Source organism: Mandrillus leucophaeus, unplaced genomic scaffold (genome assembly GCF_000951045.1).
Source record: "Mandrillus leucophaeus isolate KB7577 unplaced genomic scaffold, Mleu.le_1.0 Scaffold108, whole genome shotgun sequence".
Lineage (NCBI taxonomy): Eukaryota > Metazoa > Chordata > Mammalia > Primates > Cercopithecidae > Mandrillus > Mandrillus leucophaeus.
In genome coordinates, this window is record NW_012098987.1 from 424424 (window position 1) to 437769 (window position 13346).

Below are 13346 nucleotides of genomic sequence, written 5' to 3' on the forward strand. Positions count from 1 at the left end.
GGCTCAAGCACTTCCATCTGCCTCAGCCCCCAAATTGCTGGGATTACAGGTGTGAGCTACTGCATCCTGGTCCATATTTTCAATATATGTTCCTTTTGCTTAAAAATATCATGTTAAAATGTTGGAAAGGTACATGTAGCTTTTTACCTCTTCCTCCTTAAAATTTTGCAAAGTATATAACTGAGACATAGGCCAGCACAAGGGTGAAAGAGAGTATTCATCCAGCTTGTTCTCATTCAGAGAATGGTGAAAATTCTCAGTGCTGATTATTAGTTCCCATGATATTTTTACGTAGCATGTGTATTCTGTCTCAAAGATAGATGAGGCATAGAACCTTGCCATGAAGTTATCACTTACAGAAATACTGTGTCCCAGTCTTCAGTATTTTTTTACTGCCTGTCATTTTGTTTTGTTTTGCTGGGGACTCCTCCTCTCTGTTGCTAGTATCATGCTCCACCCTTACCTAGACTAAGATTTTTTTTTCCCCTGTGTTACTTCACGGATGGACCAGAGCCATGGCTGCACCTTATATCCCATACAGAGATGTGCATTCTAATTCTGTTTGAGCTGCTGACTCACCCGCTGTGGGCTCCTCCCTTCCTTGCACCACACTCCTTTTCTTCCTGCTGGGCCTTGGGGTACAGCCATTTATGCCTTTTGGTGGTTGTTTTCTCTTTTCCTATCCTGAGAATGGAACGCCCTTGTGTTCTTTCCCAAGAATTCCACATGCCCCTCCCTGCTCTTCTAAAGGTAAATTTCACCCATTTGCCTTAAACTAAGGACTTCCCATATACTGTCCAAGTTATTTATTCACAGTTATGTTAGCTTTCCAGAAAACCTACTCTTTCTCACCTTTCTGAATATGTGATTTCTTTGGAGGAAAGACAGATGTGATCCCTTAGTAAACCAGAAAGATCATGGTTACAAACCTGCCTACATCTACAGGATTACATAACCACCACTGGGCAATTGGTTTCCGCTAAGTCCAAAGATAAAAACTGGCTCTTATTTTTGTAATCATATTTTATGAATCCTAAACGTCCCTTGTAGACCTGAAAAGTGGTCTTCCCAGGCACTGAAGCTGATGTTTGAAATGGGCTATTTACATTAGTCATGCAGATGCTGGCATCTCCTTTTCAGACGGGTCATGCAATATCATTTGAATGATTCACTGTTAACTCCTTTAGGGTAAGGAGTTAGCTAGATGGATGGCTTGTTACTCATGTTAACACCCGGTTTTATGGGGAACCTTTCCTGGATAACTACACCCACTCTGGATAGTTCCTTTCCTCCAATATTTCTTCATATGATTTACATACCATAAAGTACTGCTTTTTATTTATTTATTTATTTTGAGACGGAGTCTTGCCCAGGCTGGAGTGCAGTGGCACGATCTTGGCTCACTGCAAGCTCCACCTCCCGGGTTCACAACATTCTCCTGCCTCAGCCTCCTGAGTAGCTAGGACTACAGACGCTCACAACCACGCCCGGCTAATTTTTTTTCTATTTTTAGGAGAGACAGGGTTTCACCATGTTAGCCAGGATGGTCTCGGTCTCCTGACCTCGTGATCTGTCCACCTCAGCCTCCCAAAGTGCTGGGATTACAGATGTGAGCCACCATGCCCAGGCTAAAATACTGCTTTTGATCGTTTCAGAATCTTGTACTATGAGGCTTTGTTGCTATTTGTTTTTAGGATTGTTATATCCCCTTGATGAATTGTCCTTTTTGTTATTATGAAATGACCTTTGTCTCTGGTAATATTCTTTGCTATAAAACCTACTTTGCCTGATGTTACTAGAGCCTATCTTTCTTTCTTTTGATTAGTTGGCATGGTATATCTTTTCTGTTTGTCCTATCTGTTCTTTGTTGTTATTGTTGTTGTTGTTGTTGTTTGTACTCCAGCCTGGAGTGCAGTGGCGTGATCACAGCTCACTGCAGCCTCAAACTCTTGGGTTCAAGCAATCCTCCTGCCTCACCCTCCTAAGTAGTTGGGACTACAGGCATGTGCTACCATATCTGGCTAATTTTTGAAATTCGTTTTAGAGGTGGGTCTTGCTATGTTGTTCTCAAATGCTTGGCCTCACACAATCCTCCCACCCACCTCAGCCTCCTGAGTAGCTGGGATTACGCATGTGAGACACTGCACCCAGCACTTTTAAAAAACAAAAAATCTTTCGGCCAGGCATGATGGCTCACACCTGTAATTCCAGCACTGCGGGAGGATCACTTGAGGTCAGGAGTTCAGACCAGCTTGGGCAACACAGTGAGACCTTGTCTCTACTAAAAATGAAAATAAATTAGCTGGATGTGTTGGTGTGCGCCTGTAGTTCCAGTTACTCTGGAGGCTGAGGTGGGAGGATGGCTTGAGCCCAGGAGTTTAGTGCTGCAGTGATCCATGCTCATGCCACTGCACTCCACCCTGGGCAAAAGAGTGAGACTCTGTCTCAAAAAAAATTTAAAAATCTTTCATGCCTTTACTTCACTTTTTGAACATATGTAATATAATTATAGTAACTTTTAATGTCCTTAACTTGCCAATTTTATCATCTATCATTAAGTCAATTTTGATAGACCGATTTTTTTTCTTCTTCTTCTAGATCAGATTTTCCCGTTTCTTTGCATGTTTGTAATTGTTTGTTGGGTATCAAACATTAACTTTCCGGTGCTGGATGTATTGATATCCCTATATATATTCTTGAGTTTCATTCTGGGATGCAATTAAGTTACTTGGAAACAGTTTGATTCCTTAGAGTCTTGCTTTTAAGATTTGTTAGGTGAGACTAGAACAGTGTTCAGTCTAGGACTAATTATTTCCCCAATACTGAGGCAAGACCCTTCTGAGTTCCCTACCCAATTATGAGCCTTGTGAATTGTCAGCTTTTCCAGTCTGGCTGGTAGGAACAGGTTCTTTTCCCAGCTCTACATGAACACGGGCATTATTACCTCTAAGCTTTCAGATTTTTTTTTTTTCTTCCTTGGCTCAAGGTAGCTCCTCACATACACGTACCAATTGGTGCTCTGCTGAACACTCAGTGCAACCCTCTGCACAACTCCTGGGCTCCCTCTGTGTGCAGCTCCCTCCTCTCTGGTTCCCTATCCTTCAAACACTGGCTGCCTTGGTTTTTCTGGACCTCAGCTGTGTCTCCTCAGCTCAGAGTTCACCAGGCTCTTCCTGAATTTCTGCTCCCTGATCTGCAGCCTGGAACCTTTCTCCAGGCAATAAGCTAGGTAATCATAGGGCTCACCTCTTTTTTCCCCATTTCATAGGTATCACTGTCCTTTGTTGCCTGATGGCCAGTGTCTTGAAAACTGTTGTTTCTGGCCAGGTATGGTGCCTCATGCCTGTAATCCTAGCCCTTTGGGAGGCTGAGGCAGGAGGATTGCTTGAGGCCAAAGAGTTCAAGACCAACCTGGCCGACATAACAAGACCCATCTCTTTAAAAGTGTGTGTGTGTGTGTGTGTGTGTGTGTGTGTGTGTGTAAAACTTGTTTCATATATTTTATCCATTTTAGTTGTTTCAGGCATGTGGGTAAATCCTGTCCTTATTACCCCATCTTGACATAAGATCCTCCAGATTAGGATTCAGTTGCATTCTATTTCCCTGTTAGAGTATTAGCTCCCCAAAGTGAAGGATCTCTTGTTTTGTTTTCCTTGTGGTGTCTTTCTAGTTAATTGTCTAGTATACACAAACTCACTCACTAAGCATTTGTTGACTAAGCATTTATTGGTGACCATATTGCAGCATCAAGCAGGTGTGGTGTGTGTCACTGTATCAAAACAAAAACGTCTTTCTAGGCTCTGTCCCCTCATCCTTTAGTTTGATTGGTTTGAGGTTTGTGTGCTGCTTGTCAAACAATATATCGCAAAGCCTCCTGGAGATTATAGTGGCATAGGGTCCTTCAATCTTTTCTGAAACAAGGCAGTTTATAAACAAACAGTAAAGTTAGCTAGGGCCTTTCAACTCTGTAGGAATGAAGTAACCAAGAGCCATCTCTGTTTCTTGTTACTATATTTTTTATATACTCAACAAGGGTGGGAGCTATGACTAAGATAATTCTTAACATTTGTTGCAGCTGTAACTTGCTATCAGAGCAAAAGAGATGAAGACTAGTAAAGAAAGGTCCTGGCAATGGAATTGCTAACATGGATCACAGTATTTCTCACTGATTTTGTGACAATAACAAGGATCTTGGCACAGGATATTTCTTTTTCTTTTTTTTTTCTTGGCACAAACATGGGTTTGGATAAATGCCATACATTTAAATTACTATTATATGAATTCTTATCTCAGTGTCTTCCATTTCCTTAGCTGCTGTTTTGTAGTTGCAAAAACATTACTAAACTGTTTTAACACTCTTAGCAACTAAGGGTCAGCTTTATTTTTGTTTTGTTTAACTTGGTGGCGGGGAATGTATCATTTCATACTTATCCGAGAGTTTGTTAATCTGATCTAATCATTGTTTATGTATTTATTTTTTTGAGACAGAGTCTCGCTCTGTCGCCCAGGCTGGAGCGCAGTGATGTGATCTCAACTCACTGCAAGCTCCATCTCCCAGGGTGACGCCATTCTCCTGCCTCAGCCTCCAGAGTAGCTGGGACTACAGGCGCCTGTATTTTTAGTAGAGATGGGGTTTCACTGTGTTAACCAGCATGGTCTCGATCTCCTGACCTCGTGATCTGCCTGCCTCTGCCTCCCAAAGTGCTGGGATTACAGGCGTGAGCCACCACGCCCGGCTATAAACAGAATCATACAATATGTATTTGTGGCGTCTTTCACTTAGCATAAGGTTTTGGAGTTTCATCTTATTACAGTGTGTGTCAGTACTTCATTCTTTTTTATGGCTGAGTAATATTTTATTGTATGGATACCACATTTTGTTTATCTGTTTCTCAGTTAATGGACATACAGGTTGTTGCCACTTTTTAGCTTTGTGAATATGCTGCTATGAACATTTTTATACAAGTTGTTGTATAGACATATGTCTTTATTTTTCTTGGGTATGTGCCTAGGAATAGAATTGCTGGATCATAAGGTAACGATTTTTTAACAAATTGAGAAGCTGCCAAACTGTTTTCCAAAGTGGCTGCAGTATTTTACCTTCTCACCAGTAATGTACCAGGGTTGAAATTTCTCCACATGCTTCAATACTTGTTGTCTGTTTTATTATAGCCATCTTAGTGGGTGTGAAGTAATATCACATTGTGGTTTTGATTTGCATTTCCCTAATAACTAATGATACTGAGTATTTTTTCATGTACTGTTAGACTACTGTATATTTGTTTGCTTTTTGGAAATGGGGTCTTGCTATGCATCCCAGGCTGGACTCGAACTTCTGGGCTCAACAATCCTCCTACCTCAACCGACCGAGTAGCTGAGATTACAAATGTGCACCACCATGCCCAGCTGTACATATTCTTTGTAGAAATGTCTCTTCAAATCCTCGCTTACTTTTAAACTGGGTTGTCCTTTTATTGTTGATTGGCAAGCATTCCTTATATATTCTGGATAAAAATTTCTTGCCAGATACATGGTTCAAAAAATGTTTCTCCTATTCAGCAGATTGTCTTTTCACTTTCTTGATGGTATAATTTGCCCCATAAAAGTTTTTAATTTTGATGTAGTACAATTTATCTATGTTTCTTTTGTTACTTATACTTTGGGTGTCATATCTAAAAACCATTGCCTAACTCAAGGTCACGGAGATATAAATTTTTTTTTTTTGAAACAGAGTTTCACTCTTGCTGCCCAGGCTGGAGTGCAGTGGCACTATCTTTGCTCACCGCAACCTCTGCCCCCTGGGTTCAAGCGATTCTCCTGCCTCAGCCTCCTGAGTAGCTAGTATTATAGGCATGCGCCACCATGCCCAGCTAATTCTTTTGTATTTCTAGCAGAGATGGAGTTTCTCCATGTTGGTCAGTCTGGTCTTCAACTCCTGACCTTAGGTGATCCGCCTGCCTCAGCCTGCCAAGGAGATATAATCTTATCTTTTTTCCTAAGAGTTTTATAGTTTAGCCCTTACATTTAGGTTTTTGTTTTTATTTTACTTATTTATTTTGAGTCGGAGTCTTGCTCTGTCGCCCAGGCTGGAGTAGAATGGCACGATCTCGGCTCACTGCAACCTCCGCCTCCCAGGTTCAGGCGATTCTCCTGCCTCAGCCTCCTGAGTAGCTGGGATTACAGGCGTGTGCTACCACACCTGGCTAGTTTTTGTATTTTTAGTAGAGGCGGGGTGTCACCTTGTTGGCCAGGCTGGTCTCGATCTCCTAGCCTCAAGTGATCCGCCCGCCTCTGCCTCCCAAAGTGCTGGGATTATAGGCGTGAGCCACCATGTCCGTCCCATTTAGGTTTATAATCTATTTTGAGTATGGTGTGAGGTAAGGATTCAACTTTGCATATGAGGCCAAGAGTGGTGGCTCACATCTGTAATCCCAGCACTTTGGGAGACCGAGGCAGGTGGATCATTTGAGGTCAGGAGTTTAAGACCTGCCTGACCAAGACCAACATGGCAAAACCCCATCTACTAGTAGTCCCAGCTACTTGGGAGGCTGAGGTATGAGAATCGCTTGAACCCAGGAGGCGGAGGTTGCATTGGACTGAGATTGCACCACTGCGCTCCAACCTGGGTGACTAAGTGAGAGACTCTCTCAAAAGAAAAAAAACAAAAACAAAAAACTTTGCATGTGACTGTGCAGTTGTCTTAGTACCATTTGTTGAAACACTGTTCTTTCTCCATTGAATTGTTTTGGTATTCCTGTAGAAAATCAACCATAAGTATAAGGGTTTATTTCTGGATTTTTGGTTATATTCTGTTGATCTAAATGTCTTTCCTAGTGCACCAACACCGTTTTGATTATAGTAGCTTTGCATTAAATTTTGACACTGGGAAGTTTAAGTCTTACTTACAACTGTGTTCTTGGCTATTCTGGGTTTCCATATGAATTTTAGGATCAGTTTGTCACTTTCTATAAAAAAAACCAACTGAGATTTTGAAAGAGATTGTATAAATCTGTAAATTAATTTGCTGAGAGCCCCTTAGGTTTTGTATTCATAATACTAACTTAGGTCCTTCCTAGTTTATCCTTTCTTACAAAATTAATTTCTTTACTTCTACTTTTCTATAACTAAACTTCATATATATGCATTAAAAGATAACTTATGACAGTGTATTAGTGTTCAACTAACCTAGAAGAAAGTATGAAGTAATTACTTTTTGTATTTTAAAAAACAATATTGTACAAGCTAAATCGCTCTATAGCAAAAATTATGTAAAGAGATTTAAAAAAAAAAAAAAAAAACCAGAATCCAATTTCCTTTTTTTGAGATGGAGTCTTACTCTGTCACCCAGGCTGGAGTGTCGTGGCGTGATCTCGGCTCACTGCACCCTCTGCCTCCTGGGTTCAAGTGATTCTCCTGCCTCAGTCTCCTGAGTAGCTGGGACTACAGGCGTGCACCACCACACCAGGCTAATTTTTGTATTTTAGTGGAGACGGGGTTTTGCCATGTTGGCCAGGCTGGTCTTGAACTCCTGACCTGAGGTGATCCACCCACCTTGACCTCCCAAAGTGCCAAAGAGGAGTGCCAGAAGAGGTGCCAAGCTATGTCAGAACTCTATGAAATCGAGCATTCTGTATGACAGAAAAATTTTTCTAGGTCGTTGGGAGTTTTGTTTTGCCTTACTGATTTTTCTGCCGAGATTCATTTTGTATTTGTAAGCATTAGCAAAAATTTATGTATGGGGGAAATTAGATACGAATAATGCCTCTTAAGGAATGTGTATAAGGATTATAAAAAATAAGCATCTTAGATTTTTATAGTGCTTTAGATTCCATCAGTCCCTCAAATAAGACATGGGCAGCTATTTGATAGCTTGTGTAGTTTTTTTTTTAAATTAGCAAGTAAAAATTGTGTTGTTTATGGTGTATAACTTTTTTTACATGTACACATTGTGGGATAGCTAAATTAAATTTGACATACATATTACCTCACATACTGATCATTTTTTGTGGCAAGTAGCTTGAGTAGTTTTGTTTAGTCAGTGAATACCATAATCCAGTTGCTCTCAACCTTGGCTGCTATGCATCAAAATCCCTAGAGAGCTTTAAAAAATTCAGCTGCCCATGCAGCATACAAGATTAACTAAACCAGCATCTCTGGAGTGGGGCTTGGACATGGGAATTTTTTAAAGCTCTCACAGTGAAGCCACTGTGCATATAACATTTAGAACTACTGCCATACACAGTTGAAAATACTGGTAGATTGAGCTAAGGAAAATGTAATTATCCTGAAATGGCAATTAAAATTATGCCCCCCTGAAATGTATGTCACTTTAGTTGTAATCTCAACCACTACGAAAAGTATGGAATTATCAGGACCTAATGATTTGGATTTCTCTTTACCTGTGAACCAATAATAAAAGATTATCCAGTCATCAGAATTCCAAAATTTGGTACTAAGATCAGTTATACATACCACCATATAGGTGGGCATTTGTTTGCAGGGGGAAAGTCTGTTGCTAAAAAATCAAGTTTGTAAGCCGCCAGTTAATTGGAAAAAGCACTGAAGCCCTGGCCTTAAGAGTTTGACAACCTGTGTTCTAGTATTAGCTCTGCTGTGTGACTTTGAGCCCATGTATTTAAATTATACTTTATAAAATGGGGTCATTGGACTGAAGGTGATCACCAAATTGTTTATTCAGCAAATTGGATTGCCTATTGTGTTCTAGGCAAGGATGCAGGGATGAACAGAACATACAGCATCCCCTTGAAAAGCATGCAAAAGACAAACACATTGCACAATGTCTAAGTGTAGCTATGGTGAAATGTTCAGGGAATTGGGGGAATATAAAAGTACTTTAGTTGGTTTCAGTTTGGGACAGACACTATAGTTGCCCATTTAACAACCATTCACAGATGCTTGCTTTCCTAGCCACCCTTGCAGCTGGGGCATAGACCAAAGGAAAAATCTGCAGTGCAGGATTTCTTGTAAAAGTTGGCAGTTGAGGGTGGTCCAAGTGCAGTGGTGGTTACAGCTAATTGATCACAACCAGTTACAGATTTATTTGTTCCATTTCTACTCCCGCTGCTTCACTTGACTAGCCTTAAAAAAAGTTGGCAATTGAAAAAGAACTCCTTCCTGTTCTGGCTTTATTGTGTGGGGACATAATACTTGGTGCTACAAAGGTCATCTTGAGACTGTGAAGGCCTAAGAACAAAGGCCTCCACACTGAGAATAGCCAAAGAGAAAAACAAAGGAACCTGGATCCTTGATGTCAACAGTGAGCTACTAAACCAACCCTAGAACCACCTTCCTGTGGGCTTATTAAGTGAGATAATAAAACTTCATGTTGTTTGAACCCTTATTGCTTTAAGAGTGGTCTGTGGATCAGCATCATCTGGAAGTCTGGTTAGAAATGCAGAATCTCAGGCCCTACTCAGACCTGCTGCATCAGCATCTGTACTTTAGTAAGATCCCTGGTGACTAACATGAACATCAGAGCTTTTGAAGCACCAGTTTAAACCAACTTTAATTGGGTATTCTGTTCTATGCAAGCTTAGTAACCCAAGTTGTGTGAGTACATCTTGTTTGGTCAGCTAGTGCTGCAGTTATAATTATTAGCATTTTTCCATTCCCTTCGTATTTTCAATCTTGCATAGAACATATGGTCATAAACATGATTTTCATATGATAAAGTCTTTAGGTTTCTAAAGTAACTAGTTTCTTGTTCATGTACATTGAGGCTTGGAGGAATAATGACTAAAAATTTCAGAGTGCCACTCAGGACGTAGAAATTTATTTGCAATCAGAATTTGAATTTCTAGAATCATAATTGTCTCTGCCATCCCCCATGTGACAGTAACAGTTTGTTGCTTAATAATAAGAAATTGGGGCCGGGCGCGGTGGCTCACACCTGTAATCCTAGCACTTTGGGAGGCCAAGGCGGGTGGATCACCTCAGGTCAGGAGTTCAAGACCAGCCTGGCCAACATGGCAAAACCCCGTCTTTACTAAAAATACAAAAATTAGCCGGGTGTGGTGGTGCACGCCTGTAGTCCCAGCTACTCAGGAGGCTGAGGCAGGAGAATGACTTGAACCCAGGAGGCAGAGGTTGCAGTGAGCCAAGATCACGCCACAACACTCCAGCCTGGGTGACAGAGTGAGACTCCATCTCAAAAAAAAGGAAATTGGAATCTGGTTTTTTTGGGGTTTTTTTTTTTCAATCTCTTTAAAGTTTTATAGGTTTTTTTGTTTATTCCTTCATTTATTGATTGATTATTTGTAAAGCAACTCACAATTACTCTAAAAAGAGCCCATTTTTATTTCCACAGATGAAAAGTTTCTCAGTTGACCTTTTCTTTCCAACTTTTACAGCCAAAATATTACACTGGAAACTTAAAAATCTATGTCAGAGATAAAACAAAATTACTGTTAATGTTAATCTTTTCCTTCAGGTTCAATTATACATACTTTGGTTACAAGGATAAAATGGTAATGAGTTAATAGCAGTAACAGTGGAATTAACAAAGTGTTTTATTTTACAGGGAAAATATTTATCCCCAAACAAAAACCTGTACAGACTTTTACAGAAGAAAAAGTGTCTCTTGATCCAGAATTAGAAGAAGCTTTGACAAGTGCTTCTGATACAGAATTGTGTGACCTCGCAGGTATCACCTAAAACAATTTAATTTGTGAATAAACGTGGGGTGGAGTGGGAAATACCAGCACATACCTATATACATGATACAGATGTTTTCTTTACCTAGCAAGTGCTGTTGAATCAGTAACCACATATTTGGCTTTATATTTTACACGATAAAGCTGACATAAAGAGTTTCATTTCTCTAAATACTCTCAATAGTGAAATGTTTATGTTAAGAGAATGTATTGTGTTGTTCGACACCTTTTCCCATGTTGTCATATTTGAAAGTCTTTCTAAAAATCTTTCATCAGCTGGTGCTCAGCTAGAAGCTGTCCCATCTGAACACTGAAAAAGAGTCTTCAGGGTCAACTGCTGACCTACTTTATCAGAAGACTGAGAGATGAGTAACTAGAAAGTAGATTGAAGCAGTCAGTTCTGAGCTATACTCACCACCTTCCCAACTTTTCTGAAGTGTATATGAAACACTCCAAACCTCTCTATTATTTTCATTATTGCCAATTTCTTATCTAGACCAGTATCTTCCCCTCTGTACCCATGTACGACCTACTTTCCTAGATAGAAAAGTGTGATGCATGGGGAGTTCTTCATACCAAATAACCCCAAGAACTATTAAGTTTGAATGTAGCACTGATGGTCCTTTGGGAAGGACCTTGGAAAGGGACAGGTCAAGGTGTGATGCCACAGCCAGAGCAGGAGTCTTTGCGTTGAGGGACTGAGGACTGACAGATCTGTAAATGGTACATTCATCAGAGTGGAATGAGCCAAGGACATCCTCTGACTTCTGCCTTATTTGTACACAAGGGCATCAAAAACTAAAACCAAATTTATTTTTCCTCCTGTCATATTTGAAGGGTGCTCATATTCTTACATACAAGAACCTAATACTTTAGTATTTTACTCTTAACTGGAGTCCAAATGCAAATTAATGACATGAGATTAACATACATTAAAATATGAAGGTTAAAAGTTGAAAATCTGCTTTTTGTCACATGATGTTCCTAGAAACCTTGTGAAATTAACGGCAAAAATAGATCCTTTCCATTTTCTCTCTCAGCCACCAGATGGAGCTAAGCATAGATTTACGTTCAGGATTAGGCTGCCTCCAACTCTGATTTTGGAAATGCGGGGAAATGTAAATTTAGAAATGTGGGGAAAAATAATAAGTATTGATGAGAATGAGATTGTAGGTGATTTTTAATCATTTTGTTGTTCTGTGTGTGTGTGATCTATAATTTATAGGAAAAGGTCCAGAGAATATTAAAATTATTGATAGAAATTTTTAGTTGTAAAACTCTTCATGTTTAAAACAATAAAAACTTTCTTTTTCTATATAGCAATTCTTGGGATGCACAATTTGATAACGAATACACAGTTCTGTAATATGATGGGAAGTAGTAATGGTGTTGACCAAGAACATTTTTCAGGTGAGTACTTAAAATGCTTTGTGAATTCTAATCGTTTATTAAATATATTTTGTTTTCGCCTTGTGTCAGCTTAAGTATTCACATACTAGATGTTATATATATGTACTTGAAACCTGATATTTCAATTTGGTGGTATTAACCAAGAAAGACATTGAAAATAGAGTATTAAATATTTTGTGCTTAATGGGTCAGCAAATGTAGTAAGAACCACTCTACCTCACTAAACAATAACTAAACAGTATAAAAGCTAGTCAAACTTGGTTTTGTTGACATTTTATTATCACTACTACTAATTTTCAAGAAATAGATAATAATACTTACAAAGAAATTACATTATAAAATCAGATTCAGGTGATACTACAAAACTATTCAACCCCTAAACCTTTCAGTCTGCTCTGAAGTATTATATAGCCTAAAGCAAAGCTTTTCAGAAATTCACTTATAGGGGCCAGGTGTGGTGGATCATGCCTGTAATTTCATTTTCTGAGGCTGAGGCAGGAGGATCGCTTGAGTCCAAGACTTCAAGACCAGCTTTGGAAATGTAGACCTCCATCTCTACAAAATTTTAAAAGTTAGCTGGGCATGGTGGCACATGTCTCTAGTCTCAGCTACTTGGGAGACTGAGGGGAGGATGGCTTGAGCCTAGGAGATTGAGCCTTCAGTGAGCCATGATCACACTACTGCACTCAAGCCTGGGCAATAGAGCAAGACCCTATCTCAAAAAACAGATAAAAAATTCACGTATAGGGTGTTCTTAAATTAGCAAGGTGATACATGCCTTTGTAGCACATTTAAACAATACATAAGTATTTATGGGAAGAAGTAAAAGTGTCTCTGTCTGCGGCTGTCATGCCCTCTGCTTACCCAAACAGCACCCTGTTAAAACACTTCTGTATATACCCTACCAGACTTTTCACTGTTTGTACTAATGTATACATGTTACACATAGTCTCTTGTTTTTTACAAAAAAAGATTATACTGTAAGTATTTATTGCAACTTAATTTTTCAGTAATGAATCTATTAGCTAATTTTTTTTCTTTTCTTTTTTTTTTTTTTGGAAACAGTCTCCCTCTGTCACCCAGGGTGCAGTACAGTGGCACCATCGTGGCTCACTGCACCCTCTGCCTCTCAGGTTCAAGCATGTCTCCTGCCTCAGCCACCTGAGAATCTGAGATTACAGGTGCACGCCAGCATGTCTGGCTAATTTTTTTTTTTTTTTTTTTTTTTTTCATCAGAGTTTCTGTGGTGTTATTGTGCCTCCC

At 39.6% G+C, this 13346-nt stretch overlaps 1 protein-coding gene across 1 annotated transcript in view; it reads left to right on the top strand.

Annotated features, from left to right (window-relative positions):
- Nucleotides 1-13346, top strand: part of TMOD3 (tropomodulin 3 (ubiquitous)) — an 86122-nt gene that overhangs the window by 51148 nt on the left and 21628 nt on the right. The window contains exons 4-5 of the mRNA XM_011986201.1: nucleotides 10541-10663; nucleotides 11994-12083. Coding sequence (XP_011841591.1) covers nucleotides 10541-10663; nucleotides 11994-12083 — 213 coding nt within the window. The remainder of the gene's footprint in view (nucleotides 1-10540; nucleotides 10664-11993; nucleotides 12084-13346) is intronic.